The sequence below is a fragment of the Oncorhynchus masou genome, chromosome 24, assembly GCF_036934945.1.
Source record: "Oncorhynchus masou masou isolate Uvic2021 chromosome 24, UVic_Omas_1.1, whole genome shotgun sequence".
Classification (NCBI taxonomy): domain Eukaryota; kingdom Metazoa; phylum Chordata; class Actinopteri; order Salmoniformes; family Salmonidae; genus Oncorhynchus; species Oncorhynchus masou.
In genome coordinates this window covers 110,529,141-110,555,019 of record NC_088235.1, presented here as the reverse complement: position 1 = coordinate 110,555,019, position 25,879 = coordinate 110,529,141, and the positions used below count along the sequence as shown (strand labels likewise).

The following is a 25,879-nucleotide window of genomic DNA, read 5'->3' as shown; positions in this document are numbered from 1 at the left end:
ACCTGGACTGGAGAGGTAGAGACTGGCTTGGGTTGACCTGGACTGGAGAGGTAGAGACTGGCTTGGGTTGACCTGGACTGGAGAGGTAGAGGCTGGGTTTGGGGGATAGGAGGCAGTGCATTTACTAGTTAGGGCTTGTTGTACGGAGGGGTTATCAATATTTTTGGGAAACGCGACACCGTTCCTTGGGCTTCATTTGTAAATTACTTCAATAACATGCGGCTTTGATGTGTCGGCAGGTTTTTTGTGTTTTTTTTGCCATTAGCTGTTGCTGAAACAGCAGCTACACTTCCTGGAGTCCACACAGAACATAATACAGAACATTGATAGACAAGAACAGCTAGAGGACTGAACTACACAAATGTAATAATCAGTACATTCGGGAAAGTAATTCAGACCCCTTCACTTTTTCCATTTTTTATCACATTAGACTTGTTCTAAAATGGATTAAAGAAATTGTCCTCATCATTCTACACCTGTTTTGACAAAGCCAAAACAGGTTTTTAGAAATGTTTGCAAATGTATCTATTCAGACCATTTGCTACGAGACTTTAAATTGATCTCCGGTGCATCCTGTTTCCATTGATCCTCCTTGAGATGTTTCTACACCTTGATAGGAGTCCACCTGTGGTAAATTCAATTGATTGGACATGATTTGGAAAGGCGCACACACCTGTCTATATAAGGTCCCACAGTTGACAGTGCATGTCTAGGGCTGTTATGTGACTGTATTACTGCCACACCGGGGGTCACAAGCACGGATTGCAGTCACATTCCACGTGACTGTTTAGTCACTGTAGGCTTCTCCAAGCTCTGATGCTGCTGATGGTCATTAGTAGCCTACCAAACCTGCTAACTGCCTGGTGCTCAGCACTCTATTGTCCCTCTAATCAATACAAATGTTTTCGAAAATCTAATCAAACACTTCATGAGCTCATGTTACACAACATTTCTATAGGCTATGCAATTGTGTGAGAAAACAGAGTGATGGCCTCTATTAAAAAGAGGAGAATCCCATCAGCTTTGATAGGCTAGGCTTACTATATTTATTTCGGCAGTGGTTAGAACGTTGGGCAGGTAGCCCAGAGGTTAGAGCGTTGGGCAGGTAGCCCAGAGGTTAGAGCGTTGGGCAGGTAGCCTAGTGGTTAGAGCGTTGGGCAGGTAGCCTAGTGGTTAGAGCGTTGGGCAGGTAGCCTAGTGGTTAGAGCGTTGGGCAGGTAGCCCAGAGGTTAGAGCGTTGGGCAGGTAGCCCAGAGGTTAGAGCGTTGGGCAGGTAGCCCAGAGGTTAGAGCGTTGGGCAGGTAGCCCAGAGGTTAGAGCGTTGGGCGGGTAGCCCAGAGGTTAGAGCGTTGGGCGGGTAGCCCAGTGGTTAGAGCGTTGGGCGGGTAGCCCAGAGGTTAGAGCGTTGGGCGGGTAGCCCAGAGGTTAGAGCGTTGGGCGGGTAGCCCAGAGGTTAGAGCGTTGGGCGGGTAGCCCAGAGGTTAGCGTTGGGCGGGTAGCCCAGAGGTTAGAGCGTTGGGCGGGTAGCCCAGTGGTTAGAGCGTTGGGCGGGTAGCCCAGTGGTTAGAGCGTTGGGCGGGTAGCCCAGAGGTTAGAGCGTTGGGCGGGTAGCCCAGAGGTTAGAGCGTTGGGCGGGTAGCCCAGAGGTTAGAGCGTTGGGCGGGTAGCCCAGAGGTTAGAGCGTTGGGCGGGTAGCCCAGAGGTTAGAGCGTTGGGCGGGTAGCCCAGAGGTTAGAGCGTTGGGCGGGTAGCCCAGAGGTTAGAGCGTTGGGCGGGTAGCCCAGAGGTTAGAGCGTTGGGCGGGTAGCCCAGAGGTTAGAGCGTTGGGCGGGTAGCCCAGAGGTTAGAGCGTTGGGCGGGTAGCCCAGAGGTTAGAGCGTTGGGCGGGTAGCCCAGAGGTTAGAGCGTTGGGCGGGTAGCCCAGAGGTTAGAGCGTTGGGCCTGTATCAAAAGGTTGCTAGAGCAAATCCCTGATCTGACAAGGTACAAATCTGTCGTTCTGCCCCTGAGCAAGGCCGTCAACCCACTGTTCCTAGGCCATCATTGTAAATAAGAATTTGTTCTTAACTGACTTGCCTAGTTAAATGAACCACTGGGGAAAGCGTTGTCTCTCCGCTGTGTCTTTGATTCCTCTGCCCCTGTTTTGAGACCGGTGCATGATAATGGTCCATTCTAAATCAAAACAAATTTCACACATATATTATTTAGTATACAGTTGAATTCGAAAGTTTACATACACCTTCGCCAAATACATTTCCACTCAGTTTTTCACAATTCCTGAGAAAAAATTCCCAGTCTTAGGTCAGTTAAGATCACCACTTTATTTTAAGAATGTGAAATATCAGAATAATAGTTGAGAAAATTATTTATTTCAGCTTTTATTTCTTTCATCACATTCCCAGTGGGTCAGAAGTTTACATACACTCAATTAGTATTTGGTAGCATTGCCTTTAAATTGTTTAACTTGGGTCAAACATTTCAGGTAGCCTTCTACAAGCCTTCCGGGTTAGAGAGGGTTTGGCCGAGAGGGATGTCCTCATCTCATCGTGCACCAGCGACTCCTGTGGCGGGCTCAGTGCGTGCTAACCAAGGTTGCCAGGTGCACAGTGTTTCCTCCGACACATTGGTGCGGCTGGCTTCCGGGTTGGATGCGCGCTGTGTTAAGAAACAGTGCGGCTTGGTTGGGTTGTGTTTTGAAGGACGCACGGCTTTCGACCTTCGTCTCTCCCGAGCCCGTATGGGAGTTGTAGCAATGAGACAAGATAGTAATTACTAACAATTGGAAACCACGAAATTGGGGAGAAAAAGGGGGTTAAAATAAATAAATAAACTTAATCTATGTAAACTTCTGACCCACTGGAATTGTGATACAGTGAATTTATAATTGAAATAATCTGTCTGTAAACAATTGTTGGAAGAATGACTTGTGTCATGGACAAAGTAGATGTCCTAACCGACTTGCCAAAACTATAGTTTGTTAACAAGAAGTGCGTGGAGTGGTTGAAAAACTGGAAAAAAAATTGGTAGTTAGTCTTGTCTCATCGCTGCAACTGCCGTACGGACTCAGGAGAGGCGAAGGTCGAGAGCCGTGCGCATCCGAAACGTGTCACCTTGCACTGCACCCGGTCAGCCACAGGAGTCGCTAGTGCGCGACGGGACAAGGGCATCCCTGCCGGGCAAACCCTCCCCTAACCCAGACGACGCTGGGCCAATTGTGTGCCGCCCCATGGGTCTCCCGGTCGCGACCGGCTGCGATAGAGCCTGGACTCGAACCCAGAATTTCTAATGGCACAGTTAACATTGCGATGCAGTGCCTTAGACCTCAGGAGAACCATCTCTGCAGCTCTCCACCAAGCAGTCCTTTATGGTAAGAGTAGATTCACAGACATGTTGTTTCTCGTGAACTTAGTTGTCATCTTACGACAGTCCTATTTCATCGCATCAAGCTCCCTGGGAGAATTGAGAACTGTTTCATGTCCTGGACCTCTAGTCAGATCGTGCATTATTTTACTTGTTGTAGCCACCAATATCTGAACAAAGTTCTTAAAGCTATTCTCCTGCTGTTGTAACAACTCCTCGTAGAGTCATTTTTGTTGGTTTTTAAAAGATCTTTCACCTGCGCTAGAGAAACATTTTACTCTGCAGCTTTAGGTGGCGTGGTAGCAGAGTCGGCTAAAGTTGGTAGCTATACCGCGCAGTTCCAGCCAGGTCCGGTTGCATGGAAACAACAACAGGCACCAGGGAATACAGCCACAATTAGCACGAGACGCCACCTCCGTGGTCCACAAGGGCTATCCGTGTTCAAGCTGTTTGTGGAAACCCCTGCTAGCTGAATAGCTAGGTTAGTAGCTAGCTACGGCAAACAACTTCAGACGTGCTTCTACACCTGCATTGCTTGCTGTCTGGGGTTTTAGGCTAGGTTTCTGTACAGCACTTTGAGATATCAGCTGATGTACGAAGGGCTATATAAATAAATTTGATTTGTTTTTGTCTCGCAGGATCCTGGGACCGATAGTAGTGCTCACAGTAACTGAGGCTAGCCGCATCGCGCGATCCAAAATCAAAAAGTACATCAACTTTACGAGAAAACACTGTCACAACTTTACAGTAATAAACCGAGGTCTCTCGTTCAGCATATGTCACGCTCTGATGACGTGAGGTTGGCCGTGCCTCCCGCTAGCCCTCTTTTGAAAATGTAATTTTTCTGCACAGCTTTCATAGCCTCTCGCTGCCTTCTTATTAAAATTAGGGGTCGTAGTATCTGAGCCGATGCGTGAGGCAGGTCACGTTTCATACGAACCATTTCTTCTTCCTGTGGTATCACGTCTCTCCCAAGTGCCATTATGCCAGCTCCGGCAGGAAGGAAGACATTAGCTGTGACAGGGTGGTGACAGAACTAGGTGGGAGGTTATGAAACCAATCCAGGGGTCCCCCTCAGCAGTTGGATGAGTTCATACGTACCCCTGCTCTGCGCCCCTCACCCCTGGCTTTGAGTTATAAGGCCTCCGTGTTCTGTTTGCCGTGTTCTGTTTGCCGTGTTCTGTTTGCCGTGTTCTGTTTGCCGTGTTCTGTTTGCCGTGTTCTGTTTGCCGTGTTCTGTCTGCCGTGTTCTGTCTGCCGTGTTCTGTCTGCCGTGTTCTGTCTGCCGTGTTCTGTCTGCCGTGTTCTGTCTGCCGTGTTCTGTCTGCCGTGTTCTGTCTGGCGGAAACATTGGCAGACCAGACTGTCGAGAAACTGGATCCACCGAGACGAGGCCTTGTGCACGTTAGCTACGATGGATGGACAGAAAGACTGATTGGGGGGGGGTAGGTGCAGTTCTGACGGTCGTCGTCGTGGGTAACGGGGCCCGAGTCTGCAGGTGGACAGTTAAAACATCATCCGTTCCTAACCACTGACTGCCTGAGTCACCAGGAATTCTCATAGAATTATCGTTGAATCTCCAGCCATTTAAGTTTTTTAAAAAGACATTAAGCTGCATGTATTAGTCCTTATATATAGCTTTACATTAGAGGCACAGTAATGAAAACAGATGGAGGAATTTAGAAGACCCATACTATAGAGACCCATTCATCTGTTACCGCCAACTAAGACCTCTCTGTGGGACAACTACTTCTCCAAAGCATCTGTGCCCAATACGCTGGCCTGCCTCCCTTCCTGACTCCCCCCTCCCTCTCTCTCTCCATCCCTGCCTCCCCCTCCCTCTCTCTCTCCATGTTCTGCCTCCCCCCTCCCTCTCTCTCTCCATCCCTGCCTCCCCCCTCCCTCGCTCTCTCCATCCCAGCCTCCCCCCTGCCTGCCAGCCTTCCTCCCTCCCTCCATCCCTGCCTCCCTCTCCTCCCCCCTGCCTGCCTGCCTGCCTCCCTTCCTGCCTCCCTCCATCCCTGCCTCCCTTCCTGCCTCCCTATCCTCCCCCTGCCTGCCAGCCTCCCTCCCTCCCTCCATCCCCGCCTCTTTCTCTCCATCCCAGCCTCCCCCCCTGCCTGCCTGGCTCCCTCCCTCCCTCCATCCCTGCCTCTCTCCCTCGTTCCCGGTGTTATGTAAGTTTTCTTTATCTTGGTTGTGATATTCTGTGAGTGTTTAGTCTGGCCCACGTTCCATTTCCATTATTTAGGCTCAGCCCCCCTCGCCGTATTTCAACTCGCGAGTCGTCGAGTTTGCACTTTTCTCACGTCTTTTCACTGTGCCAGAGCTCGGTGTCAGCAGAAGCTCATCTCAGAGTTCTGTTATTGTCAGCCTGATCCCCAAGGTATCCCTGGTAGTCCCCAGCCTGTGACAGACTGTGGACACATTGTATTGAACAGATCAGCACTTCCTGGATGGTACGACTCATCATTTTAAAGTCTTCAGACGTAAACGCACGCCCACCGCCAGCTCTGCACGTGTCACTGTTTCACAGCCTCGTTTGGCATGCTGATATCATTTAACATGGGATTAATGACCTCCATGTTGAAGAGTTGAGTGTCATTTGGACTCTTGGCAACACTACTCTGTGGGTAGTTTCAGGGCTCCGCGTGGCCTTGGTAGGCAGAGGCAGTGCCATCTTGGTTCCAGTCACTACCTCACAGTGGGGAATCTCTCACCCGTATCCAAGAATAGTTTGTTTTTTGCCGCCAAAGTCAAATAAATCTGAACTTTTCTCTCATTGTTCTCCCTCTCTGTCTGTGTCGCTCTCCCCCCGACTGTGTCTGTCTCCCTCTGTCCGCCCGTCTGTCTGTCTTAGTTCGGAGGACAAGGCTTTGATGGTGGTGAAGAAGGATCCTCTGTTCTTCGGACCTCCTCCTCCCTGTCTGCCGCCTGTCAACAGGACCAAATGCCTCAGGTCAGTTCTACACTCTGTTTCACTCTGCCCTAGGGTTACACTCTGTTTCACTCTGCCCTAGGGTTACACTCTGTTTCACTCTGCCCTAGGGTTACACTCTGTTTCACTCTGCCCTAGGGTTACACTCTGTTTCACTCTGCCCTAGGGTTACACTCTGTTTCACTCTGCCCTAGGGTTACACTCTGTTTCACTCTGCCCTAGGGTTACACTCTGTTTCACTCTGCCCTAGGGTTACACTCTGTTTCACTCTGCCCTAGGGTTACACTCTGTTTCACTCTGCCCTAGGGTTACACTCTGTTTCACTCTGCCCTAGGGTTACACTCTGTTTCACTCTGCCCTAGGGTTACACTCTGTTTCACTCTGCCCTAGGGTTACACTCTGTTTCACTCTGCCCTAGGGTTACACTCTGTTTCACTCTGCCCTAGGGTTACACTCTGTTTCACTCTGCCCTAGGGTTACACTCTGTTTCACTCTGCCCTAGGGTTACACTCTGTTTCACTCTGCCCTAGGGTTACACTCTGTTTCACTCTGCCCTAGGGTTACACTCTGTTTCACTCTGCCCTAGGGTTACACTCTGTTTCACTCTGCCCTAGGGTTACACTCTGTTTCACTCTGCCCTAGGGTTACACTCTGTTTCACTCTGCCCTAGGGTTACACTCTGTTTCACTCTGCCCTAGGGTTACACTCTGTTTCACTCTGCCCTAGGGTTACACTCTGTTTCACTCTGCCCTAGGGTTACACTCTGTTTCACTCTGCCCTAGGGTTACACTCTGTTTCACTCTGCCCTAGGGGCAACTTTTACGAAGGTTTCCAGAAATTTGCACCCCAACCTAGTCCCATCTCTAGTTCCTCCACATTGGGCCATACGACTATGTACACCTTTTTAAATAACGACATCTAAACCACAATATTTAGTATCTGATTCAGGTGAATTAATATCTTTCCTGGGTCTTTTTCAATAGTTAGATGGAAACCATCTCAGGCTCAGTTTACGCGCGTTCAGAACATATCGGTTCTGGAGGTTCAGCATATGGACTCCATGTGGACTCTCTACAATTCACTGCAGCAAATTGGCTCCCAAGCTTTATGGAACAATTAATCAGACCTAGTGTTTCTTTACGTGTCATAGAGATATGCTTTCATCCTGAATCCATTTAGTTGAGTTTTAATTATTGTCTTATTGTTGGCTTTAATTTGAGAGAGAGTTTTATAAATTAAAGTGTTGTATTATTATTATTATTATTATTATTACTAGTATCTCAAAGTGCTACAGTGGCTGAATTAAAATCAAATCCAAGATGTAGACAGAGTAAGGACACAACTTTATAGGCTTTAGATGGAGAAACCTATCACAGCAAAGCAGAGGGGGGGGACAGCCAACCAGATCTCTTCCAGTCTACGGAGTGCACACGTATGTGGAAATGTCTAAGTGACTTGACTCAGTGATTTGGTTGACAGGTTGAACCATGAGCTGCGAGGCTGGGTCCATCGACATGAGGTGGAGCGGACCAAGACCAGACGCATGAGCAACAGCCAACACCGAGCAAACAGGACTATCCCTGTATGCACACTACTGATGCATCTAGTAAAGCAGCACCCTACACACACACACTGACACACACACTCACACTGACACACGCACACACTGACACACACACTCACACTCACCCTGACACACACTCACACTGACACACACTCACACTGACACACACTCACACTGACACACACTCACCCTGACACACACACTCACACTGACACACACACTCACACTGACACACTCACACTGACACACTCACACTGACACACACTCACACTGACACACACTCACACTGACACACACTCACACTGACACACGCGCACACTCACACTGACACACACTCACACTGACACACACTCACACTGACACACGCGCACACTCACACTGACACACACACTCACACTCACACTGACACACACACACTGACACACGTGCACACACTGACACTCACACTGACACACACACTCACACTCACACACACTCACACTGACACACGCGCACACACACACTCACACTGACACACACACTCACACTGACACTCACACTGACACACACACTCACACTGACACACGCGCACACTCACACTGACACACACACACACACTGACACACACACTCACACTGACACACGCGCACACTCACACTGACACACACTCACACTGACACACACTCACACTGACACACACTCACACTGACACACGCGCACACTCACACTGACACACACACTCACACTCACACTGACACTCACACTCACACTGACACACGCACACACACACTCACACATATAATAAACTAAGATTTTCAAACTGTACAATAATCGATCTGTTATGTTACTCCAGTTTAATAATCGATCCGTTATGTTACTCCAGTTTAATAACCCATCTGTTATGTTACTCCAGTTTAATAACCCATCTGTTATGTTACTCCAGTTTAATAACCCATCTGTTATGTTACTCCAGTTTAATAACCCATCTGTTATGTTACTCCAGTTTAATAATCGATCCGTTATGTTACTCCAGTTTAATAACCCATCTGTTATGTTACTCCAGTTTAATAACCCATCTGTTATGTTACTCCAGTTTAATAACCCATCTGTTATGTTACTCCAGTTTAATAACCCATCTGTTATGTTACTCCAGTTTAATAACCCATATGTTATGTTACTCCAGTTTAATAACCCATCTGTTATGTTACTCCAGTTTAATAACCCATCTGTTATGTTACTCCAGTTTAATAACCCATCTGTTATGTTACTCCAGTTTAATAACCCATCTGCTATGTTACGCCAGTTCATGCTTTAAATTCTTAGGTCTTTTGGATCTCTCCTCTACCCTGCCACACTCTCTGCCTCTCCTCCTCCCCTCTCCCTCTCTCTTCATGGGAATGAACCTAATCCAGCAGTCTTGGGAAAGTAAACACAACTGTTAGAGGAAGGATTTTAGTAATCACTTTCACCTCTGCTCTCTCTCCCTCTTTGTTTAGCAGAATGAACAAAGCCCTCATCCAAACAGTCTTATGTCTGCTGATGACGGGTGGATGTGTTATCCCATGACAGTCCAATACTCCAGTTCCCACTCTCTCCAGTCCACACAGGCACTGTGTCAGAGAAGATGGAGATATATTTTCCCAGGACCCCTATAGACATCTTGGGTTCTTGTGATTCCAACATGTTGAAGGATTCCAATACAGCACAGCACCACTCTACACCGTGTTTTTAGGAGTGGGCAGGTCCACTACTCAGTGTTTGTTTATTGGACAGATGTTAGAGGTGGAAAGATTGAGGACAGTTTGTTTGTTTATTGGGCAGGACATTAGTAGACTATCATGATTCAGTTTCAAGAAACGATTTGTACTTGTGTTAATGTTCTGTGAAGCTGGGAGGTTAGCTAATTGAAGTAATATTGATAGTTTGTAAATGTGAAGCTAGGAGGTTAGCTAATTGAAGTAATATTGATAGTTTGTAATGTGAAGCTAGGAGGTTAGCTAATTGAAATAATATTGATAGTTTGTAATGTGAAGCTAGGAGGTTAGCTAATTGAAGTAATATTGATAGTTTGTAATGTGAAGCTAGGAGGTTAGCTAATTGAAATAATATTGATAGTTTGTAATGTGAAGCTAGGAGGTTAGCTAATTGAAGAAATATGAATTGTTTTTAATGTGAAGCTAGGAGGTTAGCTAATTGAAGAAATATGAATCGTTTTTAATGTGAAGCTAGGAGGTTAGCTAATTTAAGTAATATTGCTAGCTTGTAATGTGAAGCTAGGAGGTTAGCTAATTGAAGTAATATTGATAGTTTGTATTGTGAAGCTAGGAGGTTAGCTAATTGAAGTAATATTGATCGTTTGTAAATGTGAAGCTTGGAGGTTAGCTAATTGAAGTAATATTGATAGTTTGTAATGTGAAGCTAGGAGGTTAGCTAATTGAAGAAATATTGATAGTTAGTAAATGTGAAGCTAGGAGAATAGCTAATCGAAGAAATATTGATAGTTTGTAATGTGAAGCAGGTAAAGTGAACTGTTCAACAAGAAACCTGTGGCTTAGTTAAGTCAGAATGACTGAGTGAGTTTCTACTGAAAGGAAACAGTTGAGTTGTTCAGCAATGAGCTGCACCTCTGTTTTCCCTGTATTTACCATACACAGCCCCCTGACCCACCATGACTACTTGGAAAGGTCTTAGCAGCCCAGTTGAATCGAAACAACATTAGCATTGTTGGTTTAATTTCTACTCATTCAAATAAATGATCGTACAGGCATGTCTGTTTTTAGTTTTGAGTCATTTGTTTGGGAGGTATTCACAGCTAGCTGTTTCCCTAAGGCCTTGGTTTTAAGGTTTTAATGAGAACCAAACATTAAGCCAAGCCCAGGAGGGCCCAGCTATGCTCCCACAAGAAAAACACTTGAGTTATGCCTGGAGTGATGTCATTTGTCTGGGGGAAACTGTGTGGCTGGCATGGCCCCTGAGGTGGAGGTGGTCAGTGACTTGGGCTGTGTTTACACAGGAAGCCCGATTCTGATCTTTTGCCTAATTATTGGCAAAAGATGTGATCTGATTTGTCAAAAGACCAATTAGTGGCAAAAAAAAAAATGTGAATTGGGCTGCCTGTGTAAACACAGCCTTGGTGATGTGGCGTCTTCCTGGAATGGATAGAGTCACCCAGCTCTCTGCTGGAAAACAGAGGCCAGGGAGCTTGTCATTGACTGTGTGGGATGAAAACACATACACACCTGGACATATACTGTACCAACCTACATACACACCTGGACTATACTGTACCAACATACATACTATACTGTACCAACATACATACTATACTGTACCAACCTACATACACACCTGGACTATACTGTACCAACATACATACTATACCAACCTACATACACACCTGGACTATACTGTACCAACATACATACACACCTGGACTATACTGTACCAACCTACATACTATACTGTACCAACCTACATACACACCTGGACTATACTGTACCAACATACATACTATACTGTACCAACATACATACACACCTGGACTATACTGTACCAACCTACATACACACCTGGACTATACTGTACCAACATACATACTATACTGTACCAACCTACATACACACCTGGACTATACTGTACCAACATACATACTATACTGTACCAACATACATACACACCTGGACTATACTGTACCAACATACTATACTGTACCAACATACATACTATACTGTACCAACCTACATACACACCTGGACTATACTGTACCAACCTACATACACACCTGGACATATACTGTACCAACCTACATACACACCTGGACTATACTGTACCAACATACACAGCCAACAAATTTATCTCCAGTAGTTTTCACTTCTTCATTCAAATGTTCTAACCACTAACTAACGCTCTCTCTCCTCTGTCTCCTTCTCTCTCCTCTGTCTCTCTTCTCTCTCCTCTGTCTCCTTCTCTCTCCTCTGTCTCCTTCTCTCTCCTCTCTGTCTCTTTCTCTCCTCTGTCTGTCTCCTTCTCTCTCCTTGGTCTCCTCTGTCTCCTGTCTCTCCTCTGTCTTTCTCTCCATACAGAAAGAGGATAAGAAGGCTGAGGTGTCCCAGGTCCTAACAGTCCAGTACACTGACTCCACAGAGAAGTGAGTGGAGGGGTGTATATATACAAAATATATATGATTTCTAGATGTATGTCATGTTTACCTTATTCCAGTGTTTAGACTGTCAGTCTGCCTGGGAGTATCTATCAGATGTCTTCACTGCGTCAGTCTGCCTGGGAGTATCTACAGTGCCTTGCGAAAGTATTCGGTCCCCTTGAACTTTGCGACCTTTTGCCACATTTCAGGCTTCAAACATAAAGATATAAAACTGTATTTTTTTTGTGAAGAATCAACAAGTGGGACACAATCATGAAGTGGAACGACATTTATTGGATATTTCAAACTTTTTTAACAAATCAAAAACTGAAAAATTGGGCGTGCAAAATTATTCAGCCCCTTTACTTTCAGTGCAGCAAACTCTCTCCAGAAGTTCAGTGAGGATCTCTGAATGATCCAATGTTGACCTAAATGACTAATGATGATAAATACAATCCACCTGTGTGTAATCAAGTCTCCGTATAAATGCACCTGCACTGTGATAGTCTCAGAGGTCCGTTAAAAGCGCAGAGAGCATCATGAATAACAAGGAACACACCAGGCAGGTCCGGGATACTGTTGTGAAGAAGTTTAAAGCCAGATTCGGATACAAAAAGATTTCCCAAGCTTTAAACATCCCAAGGAGCACTGTGCAAGCTATAATATTGAAATGGAAGGAGTATCAGACCACTGCAAATCTACCAAGACCTGGCCGTCCCTCTAAACTTTCAGTTCATACAAGGAGAAGACTGATCAGAGATGCAGCCAAGAGGCCCATGATCACTCTGGATGAACTGCAGGTATCTAAAGCTGAGGTGGGAGACTCTGTCCATAGGACAACAATCAGTCGTATATTGCACAAATCTGGCCTTTATGGAAGAGTGGCAAGAAGAAAGCCATTTCTTAAAGATATCCATAAAAAGTGTTGTTTAAAGTTTGCCACAAGCCACCTGGGAGACACACCAAACATGTGGAAGAAGGTGCTCTGGTCAGATGAAACCAAAATTGAACTTTTTGGTAACAATGCAAAACGTTATGTTTGGCGTAAAAGCAACACAGCTAATCACCCTGAACACCCTATCCCCACTGTCAAACATGGTGGTGGCAGCATCATGGTTTGGGCCTGCTTTTCTTCAGCAGGGACAGGGAAGATGGTTAAAATTGATGGGAAGATGGATGGAGCCAAATACAGGACCATTCTGGAAGAAAACCTGATGGAGTCTGCAAAAGACCTGAGACTGGGACAGAGATTTGTCTTCCAACAAGACAATGATCCAAAACATAAAGCAAAATCTACAATGGAATGGTTCAAAAATAAACATATCCAGGTGTTAGAATGGCCAAGTCAAAGTCCAGACCTGAATCCAATCAAGAATCTGTGGAAAGAACTGAAAACTGCTGTTCACAAATGCTCTCCATCCAACCTCACTGAGCTCGAGCTGTTTTGCAAGGAGGAATGGGAAAAAATGTCAGTCTCTCGATGTGCAAAACTGATAGAGACATACCCCAAGCGACTTGCAGCTGTAATCGCAGCAAAAGGTGGCGCTACAAAGTATTAACTTAAGGGGGCTGAATAATTTTGCATGCCCAATTTTTCAGTTTTTGATTTGTTAAAAAAGTTTGAAATATCCAATAAATGTCGTTCCACTTCATGATTGTGTCCCACTTGTTGTTGATTCTTCACAAAAAAATACAGTTTTATATCTTTATGTTTGAAGCCTGAAATGTGGCAAAAGGACGCAAAGTTCAAGGGGGCCGAATACTTTCGCAAGGCACTGTATCTGATGTCTTCACTGTGTCAGTCTGCCTGGGAGTATCTATCTGATGTCTTTACTGCGTCAGTCTGCCTGGGAGTATCTATGGCTTTTTGACTTACACTCTTAGATCTGCCTTATTTGATCATTTGAGTTTTTGGCCTCACAAAGCTTTTCCCATTTGTAAATCCGATTTTATAAAATAGCTTTCAACTTTTCAGGACACCGTACAGCATGAAAAATGGACATTCACTTGCAGTACAAGTTCTGTTTTTAGTATGAAATGGAAAAATATAAATATTCTAAATATGACATTTTGTATTTGTGCCCCCAGAGGACTAATGTTTTTGTTCGCAATCATATGTTATTTTAGTCCTACATTTTCCTCATGCTTTTGACTTTCCCACATTTGAAAAATCAAGTTGATGGCCAACCAGACACTCTGGGGCATAGTAGCAGGCCTTGCCAAACCTTTAACCTTGACCCTTGACTGTCTGTCATTAAAGTGGGATACAGACTGCAGCGAAGGAACACGTTTTCATGCTCACAGTTTTCCCGGATGGTAGCTTATATCACGCTATCACCTTTTTGATATCCCGCTCACAAGCATCCCTGTTGCCATGAATAAACAGAATATTCTTCTAGGATTAAATGGAATAGTAAATGAAATATGTTCACTGATTGTAGGCCCATAACCTCTCACATGTAATATAGTATTAACTCATGCAGAATTATGCATTTCTTGCAGTAAAATTATGCATTTTTTATTTATTTTATTTTTTTGCATTTTTTGTCTCGGGAACAGGAGTGGAGAAATACGATTTCTTTCTTTCAGCATCTCTTGAGAAAACACATGTGCTGTGCATATAACAGTTATATTTGACACTATTATGAAAGCAGACAGTATTTCAACCACAAAATATGTACCCGAAGACAAACTGAAGTCTTATCAGAAACATGTTTCATAGTTTTCTCAGCTTTTCATTTCCTTTAAAACTGGTCAAACTGATGACATTTGGACATTTTGCTTTCGGAACAATCTTTCCACTGTTTTGAAATGTATTGTATTTTCTCCCCGGTCCCTAAACGAAACAGACAACTTTGCCAGTGTAAACTAGATTACTAATGCATTCATTCTATCTATGTAAGACATTCAGTTAAGGCAGTTAACCCACTGTTCCTAGGCCGTCATTGAAAATAAGAATTTGTTTTTAATAACTGACTTGCCTAGTTCAATAAAGGTAAAATAAAAAGAAAATTCAGCTGAGCCCTAGTTTATTTAGTCTTCTGGGGCAACAAGTTATGATAGAAAAGAAGCTGAGCCCTAGTTTATTTAGTCTTCTGGGGCAACAAGTTATGATAGAAAAGAAGCTGAGCCCTAGTTTATTTAGTCTTCTGGGGCAACAAGTTATGATAGAAAAGAAGCTGAGCCCTAGTTTATTTAGTCTTCTGGGGCAACAAGTTATGATAGAAAAGAAGCTGAGCCCTAGTTTATTTAGTCTTCTGGGGCAACAAGTTATGGTAGAAAAGAAGCTACGTGTATCAAACTATAGTTGACAAACAAATGGCCTATGTCATAAATGATAGTAATATGGCCTACTAAATGTCGTAAATTATAGTAATATGGCCTACTAAATGTCGTAAATTATTGGCAGAAACATACTAGCAGAAACATACTAGCAGAAACATACTAGCAGAAACATACTAGCAGAAGCATACTAGCAGAAGCATACTAGCAGAAACATGTGACTAGGGCTTGTGTGACTAGGGCTTGTGTGACTAGGGTTTGTGTGACTAGGGCTTGTGTGACTAGGGCTTGTGTGACTAGGGCTTGTGTGACTAGGGCTTGTGTGACTAGGGCTTGTGTAACTAGGGCTTGTGTGACATGGGTTTGTGTGACTAGGGCTTGTGTGACTAGGCCTTGTGTGACTAGGCCTTGTGTGACTAGGGCTTGTGTGACTAGGGCTTGTGTGACTAGGACTTGTGTGACTAGGACTTGTGTGACTAGGGCTTGTGTGACTAGGGCTTGTGTGACTAGGGCTTGTGTGACTAGGGCTTGTGTGACTAGGGCTTGTGTGACTAGGGCTTGTGTGACTAGGGCTTGTGTGACTAGGGCTTGTGTGACTAGGGCTTGTGTGACTAGGGCTTGTGTGACTAGGGCTTGTGTGACTATGGGCTTGTGTGACTAGGACTTGTGTAACATGGGTTTGTGAGGTCCTAAGACAGAGGCTGGTGTGTAGTAGTGCCTTCTCCTGATGTTTTGGCTGTAGATTTGAAAAACTCTGTCAAAATGTATTAAATCTGTTATTCATCTTGTACTGCAAGAATGCACATGTTTGATTCCTGTGAAAACAAAAGCTCAACTGCATATTCATGCAAATGTCCCCGAGGAAAGGAGTTTAGAATCCGCCCTGGTGTTGGTTGTATACAGCGGAGCCTGTAACTGAAGTAAATATTGTATTTGTCTCCCCCCCCCCCCCACAGGAGCCCAGGTAATGAGCTGCAGGTGTACTTCGCCCCTCACCGCACCTACAACGACTTCTTTGATGAGATCCATCGCCGTGGAGACACCTTCTACGTGGTGTCTTTCCGCAGGGTGAGCTTGGAATGACTTTTGAACTTTCGTTCATTTGATTAAGTTATTTTTACATATTGTACAACTTCAAAGGTAACCTAAACGTAATCTATACCTGCTGGCTAATCTATACCTGCTGGCTATTCAGTAATATAAATCAACTAAAGGGTGGATTTAGTAGCAAGCTTCCAGAGACATTATTTCCACGTCCCGAGGGCTGGTTAGAGAAACACTGCAAATGCTGATGGAATACAGATGCATCGACTTATGGATTATTAATAACATATAAAAGGAAAAACACTGCAAATGCTGATGGAATACAGATGGATCGACTGCTCCGCTGTTCTTGGCCACCCTGTGTGCTCCTCTCTCTTCTAAAGGGACAGATCTTATGTTTTCTCTCAGAGAGAGAGAGGGTACAGTGAGATGCCTCAAATATGACTTAGAAATGACTCTCCTTACATGTCTGTGATGTATTGTCTAGGCAGAACATCTCCGATGCAGGGTGAAAGCCCGTAAAGTCATCAGACACTGAGACCAGGCTATGAGGTCTAATCTACATCCAGGGGCCAGGTCCAAGACGTTAGCATCAGTACGCTCACACCTCTGTCTGCGTTAAGGGGGCGGCAGTGTAGCCTAGTGGTTAGAGCGTTGGACTAGTAATCGAAAGGTTGCAAGTTCGAATCCCCGAGCTGACAAGGTACTAATCTGTCGCTCTGCCCCTGTTAACCCACTGTTCCTAGGCCGTCATTGAAAATAAGAATTTGTTCTTCTTCTGACTTGCCTAGTAAAATAAAGGTCAAATAAATAAGGTTTGGCTTTGGGTGAGAAGGGAAGGAAGGGTGTAGTTCCTCGTTCCAGCCTATCCCCAGGCCATTCATAATCATCATCGGTTAAACTGTGTCTCGAGGTTACTCTGGCTTTTTGATGAAACGAAGATGTGGTTGAATTTATTCTGCTTATTCTCTCGTCTTAAGGCCTATATATATCACGGTGGCAAGGCATATGAAGACAGTTTGGCTGTCGAAACGTTGGTTATACAATTATTACATCTGAGCTCCTAGAGTGTACGACTCCCCCTTTTTCTTTTTCCAAGTCCTATGAGCTATCAGGTTATACAGCGAACAACTCACTTATCAAAGAACAGGTTATAATATGAATATTTCTTCTGGAGAAAGTTTCCCCGGTGATTTTACCCACAATCCACTACTGAGTTTAACTTTTGTTTTTCCCTGAGAGAGTCCGACCACCAATCAGAGACCTCTATGGTGACACGCCAAGTGATGACCACCAATCAGAGACCTCTATGGTGACACGCCAAGTGATGACCACCAATCAGAGACCTCTATGGTGACACGCCAAGTGATGACCTCTATGGTGACACGCCAAGTGATGACCCCCAATCAGAAACCTCTATGGTGACACGCCAAGTGATGACCTCTATGGTGACACGCCAAGTGATGACCACCAATCAGAGACCTCTATGATGATACGGCAAGTGATGACCTCTATGGTGACACGCCAAGTGATGACCACCAATCAGAGACCTCTATGGTGACGCACCAAATGTGTTTGATGGATCATTTTTGTCGTCTTCTAATGTCTCTTAAGAGGAAAGTAATAGGGAAAGGAACTGAAAGTAATCCGATTACCCAAACTCAGAAACATAATCTGAAAGTTACGTTACTGATATCAATTTTGGACAGGAAACTAGAAACTGTAACAGATTCCATTTTTAGAAAGTAACATACCCAACCCTGGCGAGCAGACACAGGTCTACGTAACCTAGCCTGGATTGACCTCTCCCGTACACACTTCTTGTGCTCTGGCTCTGACTAAACAAAAGGAGACCAAATCTGTTAAAGGTTGCACAAGTTTCCCTAAATTCTAATTCTAATTACTTCCATAAAGCCCTGGATCCCCATGTTCTCAGATCCATCCCTTTGTAGACGATACCGCTGCACTTCCAGACACTCTGAACTGGGCCAAGGACTGAGAAAAAGGACACTTAATGACATTGTTTATTGGAAAAATAGCTAATGTTAGGTAATGACTAATTGCAGTCGAAAACAGGCTTGTAAATTTGAAACTCTTCCTGCCGTCCTTTCAAACAAAGACGTGTTCATGGTCCTGTGGCCAAGGCTGAGTCGTAACAGACCGGAGGATTAAAACTGACCTGCTTCTCACCACCTCTCGGCTCTGTCTCTCTCTTTCTTTCTCTTTTTCTCTCGCTCTCGCTCTCTCTAATTCAAGCTGCTTTATTTCCATGAGCAACAATGTATGCAATATACATACATCACACTCTCCGCAGCCGATGTGAGTAAGACGTTTAAACAGGTCAACATTCACAAGGCCACAGGGCCAGACGGATTACCAGGACGTGTACTGAGAGCATGCGCTGACCAACTGGCAAGTGTCTTCACTGACATTTTCAACCTCTCCCTGTCCGAGTCTGGAATACCAACATGTTTTAAGCAGATCACCATAGTCCCTGTGCCAAAGAACACTAAGGTAACCAGCCTAAATGACTAGCGACCCATAGCGCTCACATCTGTAATCATGAAGTGCTTTGAAAGGCCATCATCCCAGAAACCCTAGACCCACTCCAATTTGCATACCGCCCCAACAGATCCACAGATGATGCAATCTATATTGCACTCCACACTGCCCTTTCCCACCTGGAAAAAATAATACCTCTATGAGATTGCTATTTATTGACTACAGGTCAGCTTTCAAAACCATAGTGCCCTCAAAGCTCATCACTAAGCTTAGGACCCTGGGACGAAACACCTCCCTCTGCAACTGGATCCTGGACTTCGTGATAGGCCGCCCCCAGGTGGTAAGGTTAGGTAACAACACATCCTCCACGCTGATCCTTAACACAGGGGCCCCTCAGGGGTGCGTGCTCAGTCCCCTCCTGTACTCCCTGTTCACTCATGACTGCACGGCCAGGCACGACTCCAACACCATCATTAAATTTGCAGACGACACAACAGTGTCGCCTGATCAACGACGATAGGGAGGAGGTCAGAGACCTGGCCGTGTGCTGCAAGGACAACAACCTCTCTCTCAACGTGATCAAAACAAAGGAGAGGATTGTGGATTACAGGAAAAAGAGGACCGAGCACGCCCCCGTTCTCATCGACGGGGCTGCAGTGGAGCACGTTGAGAGTTTCAAGTTCCTTGGCACACCAAGACGGTTTTGAAGAGGGCACGACAAAACCTATTCCCCCCCAGGAGACTGAAAAGATTTGGCATGGATCCTCAGGTCCTCAAAAGGTTCTACAGCTGCACCATCGAGAGCATCCTGTCAGGTTGCATCACAGCCTGGTATGGCAACTGCTCGGTCTCTGACCGCAAGGCACTACAGAGGGTAGTGCAAACAGCCCAGTACATTACTGGGGCCAAGCTTCCTGCCATCCAGGACCTCTATACCAGGTGGTGTCAGAGGAAGGCCCTAAAAATTGTCAGACTCTGGCCACCCAAGTCATAGACTGTTCTCTCTGCTACCGCATTTAATTACTTGTTACATTTATCTGTTATTCTTATCCTTATTTTCTTTTAACTTCATTGTTGGTTAGGGGCTCGTAAGTAAGCATTTCACTGCAAGGTCTGCACCTGTTGTAGTCGGCGCATGTGACTAATACATTTTTATTTGATTTGACATTGTAATAAAATAATGAATTATAATAATTTAAGTGATTTAAAATAATTTTAAATAACAATCAAATAGTTACAGTGAAGCGTAATAGGATAATCTACTAAATAATATGGACTACTACTATTATGACTACACAAATGAATGCGACCACCACTATTATTAGCATTAATACTACTACTACCATTACCACTAGTATCATTTATACCTCTAATATCTCTACCACCATTACCACAAGTAGCATTTATATCTCTACTACTACTACCATTACCACTAGTATCATGTATACCTCTAATATCTCTACCACCATTACCACAAGTAGCATTTATATCTCTACTACTACTACCACCATTACCACTAGTATCATTTATATCTCTACTACTACTACCATTACCACTAGTAGTATTTATATCTCTACTACTACTACTACCATTACCACTAGTAGCATTTATCTCTACTACTACTACTACTACCATTACCACTAGTAGCATTTATATCTCTACTACTACTACTACCATTACCACTAGTAGCATTTATATCTCTACTACTACTACTACTACCATTACCACTAGTACCATTACTACCTCTAATATCTCTACTACCATTACCACTAGTAACATGTATATCTCTACTACTACTACTAATACCATTACCACTAGTAGCATTTATATCTCTACTACTACTACCATTACCACTAGTAGCATTTATATCTCTACTACTACTACCATTACCACTAGTAGCATTTATATCTCTACTACTACTACTACCATTACCACTAGTATCATTTATACCTCTAATATCTCTACTACCATTACCACTAGTAGCATTTATATCTCTACTACCATTACCACTAGTATCATTTATACCTCTAATATCTCTACTACCATTACCACTAGTAGCATTTATATCTCTACTACTACCATTACCACTAGTAACATTACTACCTCTAATATCTCTACTACCATTACCACTGGTATCATTTATATCTCTACTACCATTACCACTAGTATCATTTATATCTCTACTACTACTACTACTACTACTACCATTACCACTAGTAACATTACTACCTCTAATATCTCTACTACCATTACCACTAGTATCATTTATATCTCTACTACTACTACTACCATTACCACTAGTAACATTACTACCTCTAATATCTCTACTACCATTACCACTAGTACCATTACTACCTCTAATATCTCTACTACCATTACCACTAGTAGCATTTATATCTCTACCACTAGTAGCATCTATATCTCTACTACTACTACTACCATTACCACTAGTAACATTTATATCTCTACTACTACTACTACCATTACCACTAGTATAATTTATACCTCTAATATCTCTACTACCATTACCACTAGTAGTATTTATATCTCTACTACCATTACCACTAGTATCATTTATATCTCTACTACTACTACTACTACTACTACTACTACTACTACTACCATTACCACTAGTAACATTACTACCTCTAATATCTCTACTACCATTACCACTAGTATCATTTATATCTCTACTACTACTACTACTACTACTACTACTACCATTACCACTAGTAACATTACTACCTCTAATATCTCTACTACCATTACCACTAGTATCATTTATACCTCTAATATCTCTACTACCATTACCACTAGTATCATTTATATCTCTACTACCATTACCACTAGTATCATTTATATCTCTACTACTACTACTACTACCATTACCACTAGTAACATTTATATCTCTACTACTACTACTACCATTACCACTAGTATAATTTATACCTCTAATATCTCTACTACCATTACCACTAGTAGTATTTATATCTCTACTACCATTACCACTAGTATCATTTTATATCTCTACTACTACTACTACTACTACTACTACCATTACCACTAGTAACATTACTACCTCTAATATCTCTACTACCATTACCACTAGTATCATTTATATCTCTACTATCATTACCACTAGTATCATTTATATCTCTACTACTACTACTACTACTACTACTACCATTACCACTAGTAACATTACTACATCTAATATCTCTACTACCATTACCACTAGTATCATTTATACCTCTAATATCTCTACTACCATTACCACTAGTAGCATTTATATCTCTACCACCATTACCACTAGTAGCATTTATATCTCTACTACTACCATTACCACTAGTAACATTTATATCTCTACTACTACTACTACTACCATTACCACTAGTATAATTTATACCTCTAATATCTCTACTACCATTACCACTAGTAACATTTATATCTCTACTACTACTACTACCATTACCACTAGTATAATTTATACCTCTAATATCTCTACTACCATTACCACTAGTAGTATTTATATCTCTACTACCATTACCACTAGTATCATTTTATATCTCTACTACTACTACTACTACTACTACTACTACTACTACTACCATTACCACTAGTAACATTACTACCTCTAATATCTCTACTACCATTACCACTAGTATCATTTATATCTCTACTATCATTACCACTAGTATCATTTATATCTCTACTACTACTACTACTACTACCATTACCACTAGTAACATTACTACATCTAATATCTCTACTACCATTACCACTAGTATCATTTATACCTCTAATATCTCTACTACCATTACCACTAGTAGCATTTATATCTCTACCACCATTACCACTAGTAGCATTTATATCTCTACTACTACCATTACCACTAGTAACATTTATATCTCTACTACTACTACTACCATTACCACTAGTATAATTTATACCTCTAATATCTCTACTACCATTACCACTAGTAGTATTTATATCTCTACTACTACTACTACCATTACCACTAGTAGCATTTATATCTCTACTACTACTACTACCATTACCACTAGTACCATTACTACCTCTAATATCTCTACTACCATTACCACTAGTAACATGTATATCTCTACTACTACTACTAATACCATTACCACTAGTAGCATTTATATCTCTACTACTACTACCATTACCACTAGTAGCATTTATATCTCTACTACTACTACCATTACCACTAGTAGCATTTATATCTCTACTACTACTACCATTACCACTAGTAGCATTTATATCTCTACTACTACTACTACCATTAACACTATCATTTATACCTCTAATATCTCTACTACCATTACCACTAGTAGTATTTATATCTCTACTACTACTACTACCATTACCACTAGTATCATTTATATCTCTACTACTACTACTACCATTACCACTAGTAACATTACTACCTCTAATATCTCTACTACCATTACCACTGGTATCATTTATATCTCTACTACCATTACCACTAGTATCATTTATATCTCTACTACTACTACTACTACTACCATTACCACTAGTAACATTACTACCTCTAATATCTCTACTACCATTACCACAAGTATCATTTATACCTCTAATATCTCTACTACCATTACCACTAGTAGCATTTATATCTCTACCACCATTACCACTAGTAGCATTTATATCTCTACTACTACTACTACCATTACCACTAGTAACATTTATATCTCTACTACTACTACTACCACCATTACCACTAGTATAATTTATACCTCTAATATCTCTACTACCATTACCACTAGTAGTATTTATATCTCTACTACTACTACTACCATTACCACTAGTAGCATTTATCTCTACTACTACTACTACTACCATTACCACTAGTAGCATTTATATCTCTACTACTACTACTACCATTACCACTAGTAGCATTTATATCTCTACTACTACTACTACCATTACCACTAGTACCATTACTACCTCTAATATCTCTACTACCATTACCACTAGTAACATGTATATCTCTACTACTAATACCATTACCACTAGTAGCATTTATATCTCTACCACCATTACCACTAGTATCATTTATATCTCTACTACTACTACTACCATTACCAGTAGTATCATTTATATCTCTACTACTACTACTACATTACCACTAGTATAATTTATATCTCTACCACCATTGCCAGTAGTATCATTTATATCTCTACTACTACTACTACCTTACCACTAGTATCATTTATATCTCTACTACCATTACAACTAGTATCATTTATATCTCTACTACTACTACTACTACTACCATTACCACTAGTAACAATACTACCTCTAATATCTCTACTACCATTACCACTAGTATCATTTATATCTCTACTACCATTACCACTAGTATCATTTATATCTCTACTACTACTACTACCATTACCACTAGTAACATTACTACCTCTAATATCTCTAAAACCATTACCACTAGTATCAGTTATACCTCTACCATTACCACTAGTATCATTTATACCTCTAATATATATACTACTATTGCCACTAGTATCAGTTGTACCTCTACTACTACTACCATTACCACTAGTATCATTTATACCTCTAATATATATACTACCATTACCACTAGTATCAGTTATACCTCTACTACTACTACCATTACCACTAGTATCAGTTATACCTCTGATATATCTACTATTACCATCATCATCATTACTACTACTACCACCACCATCATAATTACTACTACTACTACTACCACCACCACTACCACCACCATCATCATTACTACTACTACTACCACCACTACTACCACCACCATCATCATTACTACTACTACTACCACCACTACTACCACCACCATCATAATTACTACTGCTACTACCACCACCATCATAATTACTACTGCTACTACCACCACCATCATAATTACTACTACCACCACTACTACCACCACCATCATAATTACTACTGCTACTACCACCACTACCACCACCATCATCATTACTACTACTACCACCACCATCATCATTACTACTACTACTACCACCACCATCATCATTACTACTACTACTACTACTACTACCATCATCATTACTACCATCATCATTACTACCACCACCACCATCATCATTACCACTACCACCACCATCATCATTACCACTACCACCACCATCATCATTACTACTACTACTACTACTACCACCACCATCATCATTACTACTACTACTACCACCACCATCATCATTACTAGTACTACTACTACCACCACTACCACCACCATCATCATTACTACCACTACTACTACTACCACCACCATCATCATCATTACCACTACCATCATCATTACCACTACCACCACCATCATCATTACCACTACCACCACCATCATCATTACCACTACCACCACCATCATCATTACCACTACCACCACCATCATCATTACCACTACCACCACCATCATCATTACCACTACCACCACCATCATCATTACCACTACCACCACCATCATCATTACCACTACCACCACCAGCATCATTACCACCACCAGTATCATTACCACTACCACCACCAGCATCATTACCACTACCACCACCAGCATCATTACCACCACCAGCATCATTACCACTACCACCACCAGCATCATTACCACTACCACCACCAGCATCATTACCACTACCACCACCATCATCATTACCACTACCACCACCATCATCATTACTATTACTACCACCACCATCATCATTACTATTACTACCACCACCATCATCATTACTATTACTACCATCATCATTACCACTACCACCACCATCATCATTACCACTACCACCACCATCATCATTACTATTATTTCCACCACCATCATCATTACTATTACTACCACCACCATCATCATTACTATTACTACCACCACCATCATCATTACCACTACCACCACCATCATCATTACTATTACTACTACCACCATCATCATTACTATTACTACTACCACCATCATCATTACTACTACCACCATCATCATCATTACTACTACCACCACCATCATTACTACTACTACTACCAC

At 42.6% G+C, this 25,879-nt stretch overlaps 1 protein-coding gene across 2 annotated transcripts in view; it reads left to right on the top strand.

Annotated features, from left to right (window-relative positions):
* The window catches only part of atf6 (activating transcription factor 6), a 121,037-nt gene that overhangs the window by 54,107 nt on the left and 41,051 nt on the right, over positions 1 to 25,879 (top strand). The window contains exons 11-14 of one of the 2 annotated variants that reach the window (XM_064936140.1): positions 6,221 to 6,319; positions 7,778 to 7,904; positions 11,924 to 11,988; positions 16,221 to 16,332. In XM_064936140.1, the coding sequence (XP_064792212.1) occupies positions 6,221 to 6,319; positions 7,778 to 7,904; positions 11,924 to 11,988; positions 16,221 to 16,332 (403 nt within the window). The remainder of the gene's footprint in view (positions 1 to 6,220; positions 6,320 to 7,777; positions 7,905 to 11,923; positions 11,989 to 16,220; positions 16,333 to 25,879) is intronic. The other variant, XM_064936142.1, reaches the window with a different exon arrangement.